This window comes from Dreissena polymorpha, chromosome 11 (genome assembly GCF_020536995.1).
Source record: "Dreissena polymorpha isolate Duluth1 chromosome 11, UMN_Dpol_1.0, whole genome shotgun sequence".
In the NCBI taxonomy this organism is placed as follows: Eukaryota; Metazoa; Mollusca; class Bivalvia; order Myida; family Dreissenidae; genus Dreissena; species Dreissena polymorpha.
The window spans coordinates 9,689,783-9,706,987 of record NC_068365.1 but is presented as its reverse complement, the minus strand read 5'-3'; the positions used below and the strand labels follow the sequence as shown (position 1 = coordinate 9,706,987).

The 17,205-nt window shown below is 38.2% G+C and overlaps 1 protein-coding gene across 2 annotated transcripts in view; it reads left to right on the top strand.

The window, feature by feature from the left end:
- The window catches only part of LOC127850159 (uncharacterized), a 77,613-nt gene that overhangs the window by 11,323 nt on the left and 49,085 nt on the right, over positions 1 to 17,205 (top strand). For both annotated transcript variants that reach the window (XM_052382981.1, XM_052382980.1), the window contains exons 5-9: positions 1,915 to 2,098; positions 8,063 to 8,237; positions 9,595 to 9,770; positions 12,693 to 12,830; positions 16,595 to 16,764. In XM_052382981.1, the coding sequence (XP_052238941.1) occupies positions 1,915 to 2,098; positions 8,063 to 8,237; positions 9,595 to 9,770; positions 12,693 to 12,830; positions 16,595 to 16,764 (843 nt within the window). The remainder of the gene's footprint in view (positions 1 to 1,914; positions 2,099 to 8,062; positions 8,238 to 9,594; positions 9,771 to 12,692; positions 12,831 to 16,594; positions 16,765 to 17,205) is intronic.

The following is a 17,205-nucleotide window of genomic DNA, read 5'->3' as shown; positions in this document are numbered from 1 at the left end:
GTTACACTTAGACATGCTGCGTTTAGATTATCGGTGATTCCTTCAGGTAACACTTAGACACGCCTTATTCAGATATCGGGGATGCTTTCAGATAACACTTAGACACGCTGTATTAAGATATCAGGGTTGCTTTCAGGTAACACTTAGACATGCTGCGTTCAGATATCAGGGTTGCTTTCAGGTGACTCTTAGAGACGCTGTATTCAGATATTGGGGATGCTCTCAGGTAACACTTAGACACGCTGAGGTCAGATATGGAGGATGCTTTCAGGTTACACTTAGACATGCTGTGTTCAGATATTGGGGCTGCTTTCAGATAACACTTAGACACGCTGTGTTCAGATATCAGGGTTGCTTTCATATAACACTTAGACACGCTGTATTCAGATATCAGGGATGCTTTCAGGTAACACTTAGTCACGCTGTATTCAGATATCGGGGATGCTTTCAGGTAACACTTAGACACGCTGTATTCAGATATCTGGGATGCTTCCAGGTAACACTTAGACACGCTGTATTCAGATATCGGGGATGCTTTCAGGTAACACTTAGACACGCTGTATTCAGATATCGGGGATGCTTTCAGGTAACACTTAGACACGCTGTATTCAGATATCAGGGATGCTTTCAGGTAACAGATATCGGGGATGCTTTCAGGTAACACTTAGACACGCTGTATTCAGCTATCGGAGATGCTTTCAGGTAACACCTAGACACGCTGTATTCAGATATCGGGGATGCTTTAAGGTAACACTTAGACACGCTGTATTCAGATATCTGGGATGCTTTCAGGTAACACTTAGACACGCTGTATTCAGATATCGGGGATGCTTTCATGTAACACTTAGACACGCTGTATTCAGATATCGGGGATGATTTCAGGTAACACTTAGACACGCTGTATTCAGATATTGGGGATGATTTCAGGTAACACTTAGACACACTGTGTTCAGATATCTGGGATGATTTCAGGTAACACTTAGACACACTGTGTTCAGATATCTGGGATGATTTCAGGTAACACTTAGACACACTGTGTTCAGATATCTGGGATGATTTCAGGTAACACTTAGACACACTGTATTTAGATATCTGGGATGATTTCAGGTAACACTTAGACACACTGTGTTCAGATATCAGGGATGCTTTCAGATAACACTTAGACACACTGTATTCAGATATCAGGGATGCTTTCAGATAACACTTAGACACACTGTATTCAGATATCAGGGATGCTTTCAGATAACACTTAGACACACTGTATTCAGATATCAGGAATGCTTACAGGTATACTTTTCTCAGTGCTTAACGGTTGATGACCTGCGATGAACTAAAATGTGTGTTGATTATGATATGGTTGTTTTGAGCTTTGTTATTTCAGTGATATAACCTTTAACCATATTTCTATGGAGACTTAATCAAAATTCTATATTACTCATTAAATGTTTATACATGTATACAGCACTTTGAAACTTTGTCACCATGTTATACCCCCATTAATTCCAGCCCTTTACCTCCTGTATTTCAATTGTACACACATTCAGTTCCCAAATCATCACATTTTTTGCCGCCTTTTAAGATGCTTCTATACCCTCTTTCTACTTTATTAATACTTATTGGAGCCTTGTTCTGGGAATACTGGGCTTAATGCATGTGCGGAAAGTAGTGTCCAAGATTAGCCAGTGCAGTATGCACATGTTTATCAGGAGCAACACTTTTCACCTTGATTTGATTTTAAGTTTAGAAGAAGCTTCTTCCTTTAAACAAAAAAATCCATAAAGCGAAGTGTCATCCATGATTAGCCTGTGTATACTACACATGCTAATATGGGATGACACTTTACGCAAATTCTTCAAGCCCAGTTTTCCAAGAACATGGCTCATTGGTTCCCTATTCTTGATATGTTTTCTACAGGAAGTTCCGTGCCTCCCTGCTACAGGGTACCGGTGAGGGGATGGAAGTGCGCACGCACTACATGAAGGTGCGCCCGGAGATCGTCATACAAGAGGTCATGGAGAAGTTCAACTTGTTGCTATTGACAACTAAGATGGGGCTCAAAACAACCGGGCGCATTACGAAAGTGAAGAAAGTGGTTGAGGTTAGAGTTTTTAACTGGTTTTCATTAGTCTCATAGTGATTTCGTCATGGATATGTTCAGACTTGTGTAAACACTTTAAAAACTGGCTGTCAAATAATCATATTGGAGCCCTCCCCTTACATTTAGAACTTGACCGGTCTTGCTCGGATTGTATTTTGTTTAAGTGATGCAAGAGGTTAGTGAAACATTAAAAGTAATCATTGTATCTGGTCAATTGATCAATAAATATAAAAAAACTCAAATTGTTTTAATATAAAATATTATTATATGTGTTTTCTCATTAGCTCACCTGAGCACAACGTGCTCATGGGTTGTGCTCATGGTGAGCTTTTGTGATCGCCTTTTGTCCATGGCTGCCAAGGGGCGGGGCATTTTTCCTTATATGGCTATAGTAAAATCTTGTTAACACTCTAGAGACCACATTTATTGTCAAATCTTCATGAAACTTGGTCAGAAGGTTTATCCCTATCATATCTTGGACAAGTTTGAAAATGATGCCGGTTGGTTGAAAAACATGGCCACCAGGGGGCAAGGCATTTTTCCTGATATGGCTATTGTAAAACATAATGTTAACACTTTAAAGGCCACATTTATTTTCCGATCTTGATGAAACTTGGTCAGAAGATTTCTCCCAATGATATCTTGGATGAGTTCGAAAATGGTTTTGGTTGCTTAAAAAACTAACCACCAGGGGGTGGGCATTTTTCCTTATATGGCTATTTATGGCTTTTTTAAAACCTTGTTAACACTCTAGAGGCCACATTATTGTCCAATCTTCATTAAATATGTTCAGAAGATTTGTCTCATTGATATCTTGGTTGAGTTCGAAAATTGTTACGTTTGCTTGAAAAAAATGGCTGCCAAGGGGTGGGGCATTTTTTCTTATATGGCTATATATGGCTATAGTAAAATCTTGTTAACACTCTAGTTCCTTATATAGCTTTAGTAAAACCTTGTTAACACTCTAGAAGCCACATTTATTTTCTGATCATTATGAAACCTGGTCAGAAGATTTGTCCCAATTATATCTTGGACAAGTTCGAAAATGGTTTCAGTTGCTTGAAAAAACATGGCCACCAGGGGGCGGGGCATTTCAGCTCATTTTTTTTTTGAAAAAAAATTATGAGCTATTGTCATCACCTTGGCGTCGGCGTTGGCGTCGGCGTCCGGTTAAGTTTTGCGTTTAGGTCCACTTTTCTCAGAAAGTATCAATGCTATTGCATTCAAACTGGGTACTCTTACTTACTATCATGAGGGGACTGGACAGGCAAAGTTAGATAACTCTGGCTTGCAATTCGACAGAATTATGTGCCCTTTTTATACTTAGAAAATTGAAAATTTTGGTTAAGTTTTGTGTTTAGGTCCATTTTATTCCTGAAGTATCAAAGCTATTGCTTTCATACTTGCAACACTTACTAACTATCATAAGGGGACAGTGCAGGCAAAATAATGTAACTCTGACTGGCATTTTGACAGAATTATGTGCCCTTTTTATACTTAGAAAATTAAAAATTTGGTTAAGTTTTGTGTTTAGGTCCACTTTATTCCTACAGTATCAAAGCTATTGCTTTCATACTTGCAACACTTATTAACTATCATAAGGGGACTGTGCAGGCAAAGTTATGTAACTCTAACTGGCATTTGGACGGAATTATGGGCCCTTTATACTTAGAAAATTGAAAATTTGGTTAAGTTTTGTGTTTTGGTCCACTTTACCCCTAAAGTATCATAGATATTGCTTTCATACTTGGAACACTCTCAAACTATCATAAGGGTACAGTAAAAGGACAAGTTGCATAACTTTGGTTGTCATTTTTACGGAATTATGGCCCTTTTTTGACTTAGTAACTTTGAATATATGGTTAAATTTTGTGTTTCGATCCACTTTACTTCTAAAGTATCAAGGCTATTGCTTTCAAACTTCAAATACTTTCATGCTATCATGAGGTTACTGTACCTGGCAAGTTGAATTTTACCTTGACCTTTGAATGACCTTGACTCTCAAGGTCAAATTATTAAATTTTGCTAAAATTGCCATAACTTCTTTATTTATGATTAGATTTGATTGATACTTTGACAAAACTACTCTTCCCTGACATACCACAATAGACTCCACCCAAACCATCCCCCGTGCCCTCCCCCCATGCCCTCCCCCCCCCCTTTTTTTTTTTTTTTTAATATCATCTCACAAATGACCACCACACCCTCACACTCACACTAGACCCCACCCCCCCCCCCCCCCCAATTTTTTTTTGAGACTTAAAAAACACAAATATTTATTTTTATTATTTTATGTTTGGAATACCGTTTAACCATCGCACCCAAGAATCCCCCCCCCCACACCCCTCCCCCCCCCTATTTTTTTTTTAAGACCATCTCACAAATGACCACCACACCCTCACACTATACCCCCCCCCACCCCTCCCCCCCCCCAATTTTTTTTTTTTTGAAACCGTTAAAAAACACAAATATTTATTTTTATTATTTTATGTTTTAAATACTGTCCAACCATCGCACCCAAGAATCCCCCCACCCCCCACCCCCCACCTGAATTTTTTTTTGCATTTTTTTCACATTTTTGGAAGATAATGTAATAAATGTCCACACCCCCACACTATACACCCCTCTTCACTCCAACCCTCCCTCCTTTGTGATTGAAAATGAGAGTCCCTTCACCTTTAAAAAGAAAATAGATGAGCGGTCTGCACCCGCAAGGCGGTGCTCTTGTTTCTTATATGTCTTTATGAATCTTCATGAAACTTTGTCAGAATATTTGTTTAAATGATATCTTGGATGCGTATGAAAATGCTTCTGGTCTGTTGAAAAAGGTGGCTGCCAGGGTGTTCACTAGTCATGAATGTTGGTGAGAGCATTTGTTCTAATGACATCTAAGGCTTCAAAGAACAGGTCAGTTCCTTTGAATCTAAGGTGAGCCACTTTGGGCCTTTCAGGCCCTCTTGTTTAAAATCCTATTGTCAGCAATAGAAAAATAACAAGATATAAGTGTTATGTTTTCTTATGACTAGTTGTGTGCGTAAAATTGTGTTGACGACAAGAGCATTGATAACAGGTAGTAAACATTACAAATTGTTTGTTTATTGACTATGTTTATGCCCCCCTTCGAAGAAGAGGGGGTATATTGCTTTGCTCATGTCGGTCTGTCAGTAGGTAGATTGGTCAGTCGGTCTGTCAGTCTGTCGGTCCGTCCACCAGGTGGTTGTCAGACGATAACTCAAGAACGCTTGGCCTAGGATCATGAAACTTCATAGGTACAGTGATCATGACTCGCAGATGACCCCTATTGATTTTGAGGTCACTAGGTCAAAGGTCAAGGTCACGGTGACCTGAAATAGTAAAATGGTTTTTGAATGATTACTCAAGAACGCATACGCCTAGGATCATGAAACTTCATGGGTAGATTGATCATGACTTGTTTTTTTAAGCCCACCTGAGCACAACGTGCTCATGGTGAGCTTTTGTGATCGCTTTTTGTCCGTCGTCTTTTGTGCGTTGTGCGGCGTAAACATTTGCCTTGTTAACTCTCTATAGGCCACATTCATTGTCCAATCTTCATGAAATTTGGTCAGAAGATTGGTTTCAATGAAATTTTGGATGAGTTCGAAAATGATTATGTTTGCTTGAAAAACATGGCTGCCAAGGGGCAGGGCATTTTTCCTTAAATGGCTATAGTAAAATCTTGTTAACACTCTAGAGGCCACAGTTATTGTCTGATCTTCATAAAACTTGGTCAGAAGATTCATCCCAATAATATCTTGGACGAGTTCGAAAATGATGTCGGTTGGTTGAAAAACATGGCCGCCATGGGGGCAGGGCATTTTTCCTTATATGGCTATAGTAAAATCTTGTTAACACTCTTGAGGCCACATTTATTTTGCGATCTTCATGAAACATGGTCAGAAGATTTGTCCCACTGATATCTTGGATGAGTTCAAAAATGGAAATCTTTGCTTGAAAAACATGGCTGCAAAGGGGCGGGGCATTTTTCCTTATATGGCTATATATGGCTATAGTAAAATCTTGTTAACACTCTAGAGGCCACATTTATTGTCCAATCTTCATGAAACTTGGTCAGAAGATTCATCAGAATCATATCTTGGACGAGTTCGAAAATGATGCCGGTTGGTTGAAAAACATGGCTGCCAGGGGGCGGGGCATTTTTCCTTATATGGCTATAGTAAAACCTTGTTAACACTCTAGAGGCCACATATATTGTCCAATCTTGATGAAATATGGTCAAAAGATTTGTCTTAATGATATCTTGGATGTGTTTAAAAATGGTTACCTTTGCTTGAAAAACATGGCCGCCAAGGGGCGGGGCATTTTTCCTTATATGGCTATATTAGGCTATAGTAAAATCTTGTAAACACTCTAGAGACCACATTTATAGTCCGATCTTCATGAAACTTGGTCAGAATATTCATCCCAATAATATCTTGGATGACTTTAAAAATGATGCCGGTTGGTTGAAAAACATGGCCACCACGGGGCGGGGCTATTTTCCTTATATGGCTATAGTAAAACCTTGTTAATACTCTAGAGGTCACATTGATTTTCCGATCATCATGAAACTTGGTCAGAAGATTTGTCCCAATGATATCTTGGATGAGTTCGAAAGTGGTTTTGGTTGCTTTAAAATCATGGCCACCAGGGGGCGGGGCATTTTTCCCTATATGGCTATACATGTATATGGCTATTATATATAAGTAAAACCTTGTTAACACTCTAGAGGCCACATTTATTGTCCAATCTTCATGAAATTTAGTCAGAAGATTGGTCTCAGTGATATCTTGGATGAGTTTGAAAATAATTATGTTTGCTTGAAAAACATGGCTTCCAAGGGGCGGGTCATTTTTCCTTATATGACTATAGTAAAATCTTGTTAACACTCTAGAGGCCACATTTACTGTCCGATCTTCATGAAACTTGGTCAGAAGATTTAGCCCTTTAATATCTTGGAAGAGTTAAAAAATGATGCCGGTTGGTTGAAAAACATGGCTGCCAGGGGGTGGGGCATTTTTTCTTATATGGCTATAGTAAAATAGTAAAACCTTGTTAACACTCTAGAGGCCACATTTATTTTCCGATCTTCGTGAAACTTGGTCAGAAGATTTGTCCCAATGATATCTTGTTATCTCAGGTGAGAGACTTTGGTCCTTTCAGGCCCTATTGTTTAGCTCTACCCTTTTTTATGCACCCCTTCGAAGAAGAGGGGGTATATTGTTTTGCACATGTCGGTCCGTCAGTCTTTCCGTCCGTCCTTCCACCAGATGGTTTCCGGATGATAACTCAAGAATGCTTTATCCTAGGATCATGAAACTTTATAGGTACATTGATCATGACTGGCAGATGACCCCTAATGATTTTCAGGTCACTAGGTCAAAGGTCAAGGTCACAGTGACAAAAAACGTATTCACACAATGGCTGCCACTACAACTGACAGCCCATATGGGGGACATGCATGTTTTACAAACAGCCCTTGTTAAAAAGAGCAATATCGAAGCAATAAGTCCAGAATGACTTCCCCTTGAATATGAGAAAATTTTGAAATCACCCTTGTTTACACAATTAATTCCACAGTTTTCATCCAATTATTTCCAAATTTGCACAGTATCTTTATATCAATGAGGACTTTAACCCTATCGAATATGAGCAGTATCGGAGAAAAAAGTACACAATAATCTCCCCTTGAATTTGAGAAAAGTCTCCTTTTTTGCGCGATTAAGTATACAGTTTCCATCTTATTCTTTCCAAATTTGCACAGTGTTTATAGCAGTAGAGCGATTCAGGCCCTCATCGGCCTCTTGTTTAAAGAACACTGGCTAAGGGGCACTAGCCTTAAAACAATATGTAACAAATTAGGCTTGAAAATCAAATTTAGGGATAACTTTTCATGTGATGTAACTGATATGGGAAATGACATTGTTGCATTTGAACATTGCCCAGGATTTCCTGACCACTGTCCGTACGGACATGTTTCTACGTGACATCCTGCACCTGACCATCTGCATGTCCAACACGGCCCTGGAGCAGACCACCCTGGCCCTGCTGATCCCACCACCTGCCCAGCAGCGAGGGGATGAGGGGGTTGCCATGGAAACCAAACCACCACCCAAGAAAGGTAGGCAGGTTTTAAGAGAAGTTTTATTATCCTTTGCCAAAGGCAGAGGGATATGTAAATGGCGTTTTCTCTCAGCCAGTCAGTTGGTCTGTTCGTCTGTCATTCAATCTGTCCATCTGTCACAAAATTTTGAAAGTGGCGGGGGATATCAAATTTACAAATCTGTTTGTTTTCTGTGCATCTGGGCTGGCTAGCTCTATTGGTACAAAGCTGAACAACATATCCAAGGATTGCGAGTTTGATACTCTGCTCGTATATATGATGTGTGTGCGGAATAGTGATACAATTCGTTCTATGGCCATTCTCCACCTATCCCTAATTTAAGAAGAGAATTGGTCAGTTACTGGCATAACTATGTGAACTTTGTATTGTTAAACCATCTAACCCAGGAAAAGTGTCTGCCAAAAAACTGACTGCCATAATATGAATGTTGTTGTTATTTGAACAATAACCCATTCATGCCTAGCGTCCTGAAAAAAGGACATTGCAAACAGCGCAGACCCAGATGAGACGCCGCATGATGCGGCGTCTCATCTGGGTCTGCGCTGTTTGCTTAAAGGAACTTCAGTAAGTAATATTTTAAATATAGAAATAAATATACTAGACATCCCTAATTTTGGAAATAAATTGATCCAATTTATAAGGATGGGAGAGTCCACTAGACATAAATGGGTTAAAATATCCAAATGAAAAAAGAAGCTTCTTCAAATGAGGAGGCATTCATAATAGAACTTGTATGTCAGTACCTATGTAAATAAGGATATTTTGTGAACTCAAATATTTAACTTCTTCATGGACTTTGCTCAAAGTGTGAAGAACCGTCATGTTTGTACATGTTGGGAATTAAAAGGACAGGAATTTTTTAATCCAACCGATTTGGCAGAATTAAGATTTTTTAATTATGTATTAGGATTTTTTTTTGGCAGATCACCTTCAATTATAATGACCATTTTACATAATTTTTCACAAAATCTTAAGTTTAACTGAAAAGCAAAAAAACAACGTTGTCACACACAGAACGATTAAATGCTCTGGTATTGGTGAAATGTAAAATTCCAAATATAATTTCTCCATCCATGTGACACAAACATATGTCCATTATGAAAAGAATGCTTAGGATATGAATGGCATGTACTTACAAACAATCTAACTCTTTCAGTGCTGGAACCAAATTTTGAAGGCCTTTGCAAACAGTCAGGATCCAAACTGTTTGCTATTCGGATAGTATTCTTTGATTTTTTTTTGAAGAAAATGCTAATTTTAGAAATTTAGCAGACGACATTTAACAGACAACAAATTTCCCAGCATGAAAAGGGCTAATGAGCCTATGTTCTCTATACTCCTCTTATGCCGACAGATGCTCTGACGGAGGCACTGAAGAAGTACATTGAGCGCTGTTTGAACGCTGGGGCTCTAAGTCTGGTGCACCTGGATCGTATTGAGGAGAAGCTCCTGGAAGACTTCGCTGTCGCCTCATTCCCACAGATGGGCTACGGCCGCTTCCTGGAGTTCTTGCTGGCTGAGGCTAAACAGGTAGAGTCCTCTGAATGGCTGGACGTTATGGCTTGTTTATCGTGAGTAATATATGAGCCTTGTTCTGGGAAAACAGGGCTTAATGCATGTGCGTAGTGTTTTTCTAGATAAGACTTTGCAGTTCACACAGCATAACCAAGGATCACACTTTGGCTTATGTTTAGTTTTGTTTTTCATTTAAAGGAAGTTTCCTCTCAGCAAGGTGGAATTGTACTTGATTGAGTATTCAAGGTGGAATTGTACTTGATTGAGTATTCAAGGTGGAATTGTACTTGATTGAGTATTCAAGGTGGAATTGTACTTGATTGAGTATTCAAGGTGGAATTGTACTTGATTGAGTATTCAAGGTGGAATTGTACTTGATTGAGTATTCAAGGTGGAATTGTACTTGATTGAGTATTCAAGGTGGAATTGTACTTGATTGAGTATTCAAGGTGGAATTGTACTTGATTGAGTATTCAAGGTGGAATTGTACTTGATTGAGTATTCAAGGTGGAATTGTACTTGATTGAGTATTCAAGGTGGAATTGTACTTGATTGAGTATTCAAGGTGGAATTGTACTTGATTGAGTATTCAAGGTGGAATTGTACTTGATTGAGTATTCAAGGTGGAATTGTACTTGATTGAGTATTCAAGGTGGAATTGTACTTGATTGAGTATTCAAGGTGGAATTGTACTTGATTGAGTATTCAAGGTGGAATTGTACTTGATTGAGTATTCAAGGTGGAATTGTACTTGATTGAGTATTCAAGGTGGAATTGTACTTGATTGAGTATTCAAGGTGGAATTGTACTTGATTGAGTATTCAAGGTGGAATTGTACTTGATTGAGTATTCAAGGTGGAATTGTACTTGATTGAGTATTCAAGGTGGAATTGTACTTGATTGAGTATTCAAGGTGGAATTGTACTTGATTGAGTATTCAAGGTGGAATTGTACTTGATTGAGTATTCAAGGTGGAATTGTACTTGATTGAGTATTCAAGGTGGAATTGTACTTGATTGAGTATTCAAGGTGGAATTGTACTTGATTGAGTATTCAATGTGGAATTGTACTTGATTGAGTATTCAAGGTGGAATTGTACTTGATTGAGTATTCAAGGTGGAATTGTACTTGATTGAGTATTCAAGGTGGAATTGTACTTGATTGAGTATTCAAGGTGGAATTGTACTTGATTGAGTATTCAATCAGAGTGCAATGTTTAAGTTAAAGTGAAAATAGTTAAGACTACAGTCCAACCTGCCCGAGTGACCGCCTGTGAATAGCGACCAGTTGTCAATAACGACCACATTGAACGATTTCACTATATTCTGTACCTGCGAATAACGCCCACCTGCCAACAACGACCAGCGACCGCAATTTTACATTCCCAAAGTCGAATTTGATAGCTAACAACGACCACGTCAATGACCAGCGACCACCATTTTACATTCCCAAAAGTCAAGTGACTAACAAAATCGTTTTAATTATCATAATATAACGTTTCATAACGAATAATTTAGATTTGACAAAACAGCCTACACTAACTTATTAATACAATGACAATATATTTTTTGAAGGATTTTCTATTAAACTTTGTACGTTGTCATCGGTTTGCAAAATAAAAAATCTTGTATTCCTTGAAAGAGGCTTACAACGACCACTTCAATCATAACAATTAGCGATTTCACAACTGTCAATAAAACAATGACCGCCATAATGCTGTGATAGTCACGTTATAAACATCTTACCAGTGCACTGGTCGGTCGCTATGGAGATATTGGCAAGTGACCGTTTACTCGATAGCTGTTTTTTTTGTTTATTTAACACACATTGCTAATTGGTAGCCACCTTCTTCTTTTATGCATTTGGCAGTTTGACGAAGATGTAAGAAGTTGCCTTTTTTATTTTATTGGCACGCGATTATTTATATACTAATTGCCGAAAATATCAAACATTAGGGGCTTATATCAACTTATAAAGGAAATTTACGGTTTCTTTACAATTACGATGCAAATTGTACACATACAATTTAAATGCATTCCTTTCTTAAATTTCTCCGTGATAAAATGCGCATAGATGATAGATAAGTAAATTGTCAGTTAAAGTTAACCATTATGGCATCCAAGCGTTTGTTCGTTTGTTAGTTTATGTTTGGAAATTGAAATAATACATGTAAATATAAAACACAACTGTGATTTCAATCCTTGTTTATATTATACATGCTTATGTATTCACACATTTAAACAATAGAGTACATACATCATACGGTACCTATTAAAAGCCTTCTAGCATATTTTGCAAAGTTTCAATCGACCCTGCGAATAAAGACCACCTGTGAACAAAGACCACAACGACCAAATCCTTCGAGTGGTAGTTATTGGCAGGTTGGACTGTATTATTATAATAATATTAGGAAAAAAAAGATGTTGTGCTTCCAATTAGGATTCTGAACATGTTTATAGTCCTGAGGGCTTGTCATGCAAATACAGTTTTCATTTCCTTTTAAGAATATTTGTCTTAGAATAAAAATAATTTTCTGATTATCTTTCTTTTTCAGCTAATATAAGCCATTTCTTATTCCAATGCAATGCCCTTTTAACAACCGAACTTGGATTATTATATTTTTTACAGACAGTCGGCTTGTGGTAAATTGGCCCATAAATCACAATATTTATGAGCCTCGCTTTGGGAAAACAGAGCTTAATGCATGTGCATAACGTGTGGTCCCAGATTAGCCCATGCAGTCTCCACGTGGGGTAATCAGGGACGACTTTTTCTGGTTTTATTTTATTATTCATTTAAAAATCCAGTTTTGGCTGAGAGTGTTGTTCCTGATAAGCCTGTGCAGACTACACAGGCTAATCTGGGACCACACTTTATACACATGCATTAAGCCCCATTTTCCCAGAGCGTGGCTCATATCTTGAACATGTTTGCCAGATGCTGGAGGAGAGTGGGGGCCTTGTGATGGGGTCGGGGGGTTCAGGGGCCACAGAAGGGGACACCACATCCTTCAAACCACACCAGGCAGACCTCATGGAGTTCATCAGACAGTGTCAACACAGTGGCATTGTACAGGTATCTGTTTAACCCTTTGCATGCTGGGAAATTATTGGTCTGCTAAAATGTTGTCTGCTGAATTTCTAAAATTAGCATTTTCTTCTATTTTTTTCAAAGAATACTATCAGAATAGCAAACAGTTTGGTTCCTGATGAGACGCCACATTCTGTGGTGTCTCATCTGGATCCAAACTGTTTGCAAAGGCCTTCAGAATTTGGTTACAGCACTGAAAGAGTTAAACCATGACCCTTTCCCACTCAGAAGCAAAGTGAAAATGACCATGTGCAAACAGCATAAAACCAGAACAGCCTGCGAGTAACTCGCAGTCTGTTCAGGTTTAATGCTGTTAGCTGCTCATCAGTATCTAAGGGTTGGAAATGAAATCTATAACACTTGAATCCAGTTAGAAAGATCTTTAATTAAATTTAACTTTCTAAAGGACTACAAATGCGTACAAATACGTATCTAAGTGGTAAAGGGTTAACCCGACCAGCTAGCTCAGTTGGTAGCGTGCTGAACTTAAAATCAGAGGAGGACGGTTTGATTCCAGACCTAGCCATTAAACTTGTTTGGGTCTGCAGTTGGTCATGAAATTATTTCTACAGCCATTCTCCCCCCCCCCCCCCACCCCTGTCTCTTACTGCCGTTTTTTATTTACAAACTTAAGTTGCAAACATTGGGAAAATGAAAATAAACATACAGGTTTCAACCTATTTATTGTAGCTTCATTGCATCAACAGGTGTAGGTTAATGAAGACACTTTGAGTCTGTTTTCTGGGCAGAACCAGTACTTGGAGCCCAGTATTGGAAATAGTAAATTTAGCTTAGTTTACCAGTTTACCATTACCAATCATCTATTTGCAGAACTTTCAAACATAAACTTAATGTTGGTTTTTCTTTTTTAAATAAACCAGATACTGGAAAAATACATTTTGCTTTATTTATTACTGGAAAAATACATTTTTTTATAAATAAAACTGATTGCTTTGAAATAAACTCCATTTGCTTATATTAGAAGTCTTTTTAAAATACATTTAATTATTTTTTGATGGTCTGAGGCTTTGAAGAATGTAAGTAAAATTACTGGACACAGCTAAACTACGGTTAATAAATTTGAACAGGTTTCTTTTAATAATATAGAAAATTATCTAAAAAAACTTTGAAAGTAAAACAGAAGTATATGAATTTTAAGGAATACGTGAAGTATGATTCAGTTTCTTTTTTTTTAGCTCACCTGATTGCTCAGGTGAGCTTTTGTGACCAGTCTTTGTCCGTCTTCCGTCCGTCCGTCGTCCACATTTGGTTTGTAAACACTTTAGAGGCCACATTTCATGTCCGATCTTCATGAAACTTGGTCAGAAGATTTGTCCCAATGATATCTCAATCAAGTTGGAAACTGGGTCATGCTGAGTCAAAAACTAGGTCACTAGGTCAAAAAAAAGAAAAACCTTGTAAACACTGTAGAAGTCACATTTCATGCCCAATCTTCATGTAACTTTGTCAAAATGTTTGCCTTAATGATATGTTGGTCGAGTTCAAAAGTCGTTCCGGTCCGTTGAAAAACATGGCCGCCAGTGGGCGGGGCAGTTTTCCTTATTTGGCTATAGAGAAACCTTGTAAACACTCAAGATGTCACAACTTTCGCCAAATCATCATGAAAATGGTCAAAACATTGGTTTTATTGATATCTCGGACGAGTTTGAAAATGGTCCAGATCGGTGAAAAAACATGGCCGCCAGTGGGCGGGGCATTTTTCTTTATATGTATATAGTGAAAACATGTGAACACTCTAGAAGTCACATTTTTGGCCCAATTTTCATGAAATTTTGTCGGAACATTTGTTTCCTTGATATGAGAGTTGAGTTCGAAAATGGTTCCAGTCAGTTGAATAACATGGCTGCCAGGGGGGTGGGGCAGTTTTTTTTATTTGGCTAAAGAGAAACCTTGTAAACACTCTCGAAGTCACAATATTTGCCCAATCATCATAAAAGTTGGTCAAAACATTGTTTTTATTGATATCTCGGACAAGTTCGAAAATGGTCCAGATCGGTGAAAAACATGGCCGCCAGTGGGCGGGGCATTTTTCTCTATATGTATATAGTGAAAACATGTGAACACTCGAGAAGTCACATTTTTGGCCCAATTTTCATGAAATTTGGTCAGAACATTTGTTTTTTTGATATTTTGATATGAGAGTTGGGTTCGAAAATGGTTCCGGTCAGTTGAATAACATGGCTGCCGGGGGGGTGGGGGGCAGTTTTCCTTATTTGGCTATAGAGAATCCTTGTAAACACTCTAGAAGTCACAATTTTTGCCCAATCATCATGAAAGTTGGTCAAAACATTGGTTTTATTGATTTCTCGGAAGAGTTCGAAAATGGTCCAGATCGGTGAAAAAACATGGCTGCCAGTGGGCGGGCATTTTTCTCTATTTGTATATAGTGAAAACATGTGAACACTCTAGAAGTCACATGTTTGGCCCAGTTTTCATGAAATTTGGTCAGAATATTTGTTTCCTTGATATGAGAGTTGAGTTCGAAAATGGTTCGATCAGTTGAAAAACATGGCTGCCGGGGGTGGGGCAGTTTTCCATATTTGGCTATAGAGAAACCTTGTAAACACTCTAGAAGTCACAATTTTGCCCAATCATCATAAAAGTTGGTCAAAACATTGGTTTTATTGATATCTCGGACGAGTTTGAAAATGGTCCAGATCGGTGAAAAAACATGGCCACCAGTGGGCGGGGCATTTTTCTCTATATGTATATAGTGAAAACATGTGAACACTCTAGAAGTCACATTATTTGCCCAATTTTCATGCAATTTGGTCAGAACATTTGTTTCCTTGATATGAGAGTTGAGTTCGAAAATGGTTCCGGTCAGTTGAATAACATGGCTGCCGGGGGGGGCAGTTTTCCTTATTTGGCTATATAGAAACCTTGTTAACACTCTAGAAGTCACAATTTTTGCCCAATCATCATGAAATTGGTCAAAACATTGGTTTTATTGATATCTCAGACGAGTTTGAAAATGGTCCAGATCGGTGAAAAAACATGGCCGCCTGTGGGCGGGGCATTTTTCTCTATATGTATATAGTGAAAACATGTGAACACTCTAGAAGTCCCATTTTTGGCCCAATTTTCATGAAATTTGGTCAGAACATTTTTTTCCTTGATATGAGAGTTGAGTTCGAAAATGGTTCCAGTCAGTTGAATAACATAGCAGCCGGGGGGGGGGGGCAGTTTTCTTATATTTATATAGTAAAAAAAAGCTTGTAAACACTCTAGAAGTCACAATTTGTGCTCATTCATCATGAAACTTGGTACAAAGATTGGTTTTATATATATCACATAATTAATGCCATAATTATTGCCCTTAGATTGTCCAAATTTTCATTATATTATACAAAATCCTTGTAAACACTCTAGAGGTCACAATTTTGTTTCAGATTTTATGAATCTTGGTCATAATATTTATTTTTGTAAGCAAAGTTTGATGTTTGGTAAGGGGAGGGGGGGTCAACTCAAAATATAGGTCACCAGGTCAAATCTTACAAAAACAAAAACACTCCATATGCCAGAGTTTTTGTTCAATAATGATGAAACTTGACCAGGATGTTTGTCTGGACAATATCTAGGTCAAGTTTGACGTTTGGTAAAGATTGAATGAACCGACTCCTCTCAGGTGAGCGAACTAGGGCCATCTTGGCCTTCTTGTTTAAATTGAAATGTAGGAAACATTTTATTTGTTAGAGAATAATAAATATTGAAAAAAACTCTTTCAGCCTGCTGAGATTGAGGATGCGTTGTGTCGGCAGTTTGGGGTCCGTGATGTCCGCAATCTGGGTCACGGAAACATAACGAGGTTGCTCAGCCTCAAGGAGAAGCACGGTGGTCGCTATAGTTACGGGGATGTCACTGTCGTTTATGAATGTACACTGGCCCCATCAGCTGGGTAAGATTTCTAAAAAATTGTTTAAACATTGGCTATATATTCTTGCCAATTTAATGCTTTAAATTAATTATTCTAAGGCTTTGACCCAAGCTTTGTTATTTTTTAATACACCTGTTTAAAAAAAGAGGACTTAATTGGGCAGATGGTAATATTCGGCCGGAATAAATTGATTTTCAAATAACTACAGAAGTGATAAGCTTGACGAGACAGAGTTATGGGCGCAAACAATCTGAAGGTTTGATTTAAGGTCTTAATTCAATGTCAAAGGTCAAATTTAAGAAATTACTTTTTCCAAAGCATAACTATGTCCAGCTTGGGTGACATTTTACATGAAGCTCGGATATGTTATCCTAGCTTTAATCAGTCCCTTTCACTTTTAACCTGCCTTTTTACATGAAGCTGGTATATGTTAACCTAGCTTTAATCAGTCCATTTCACGTT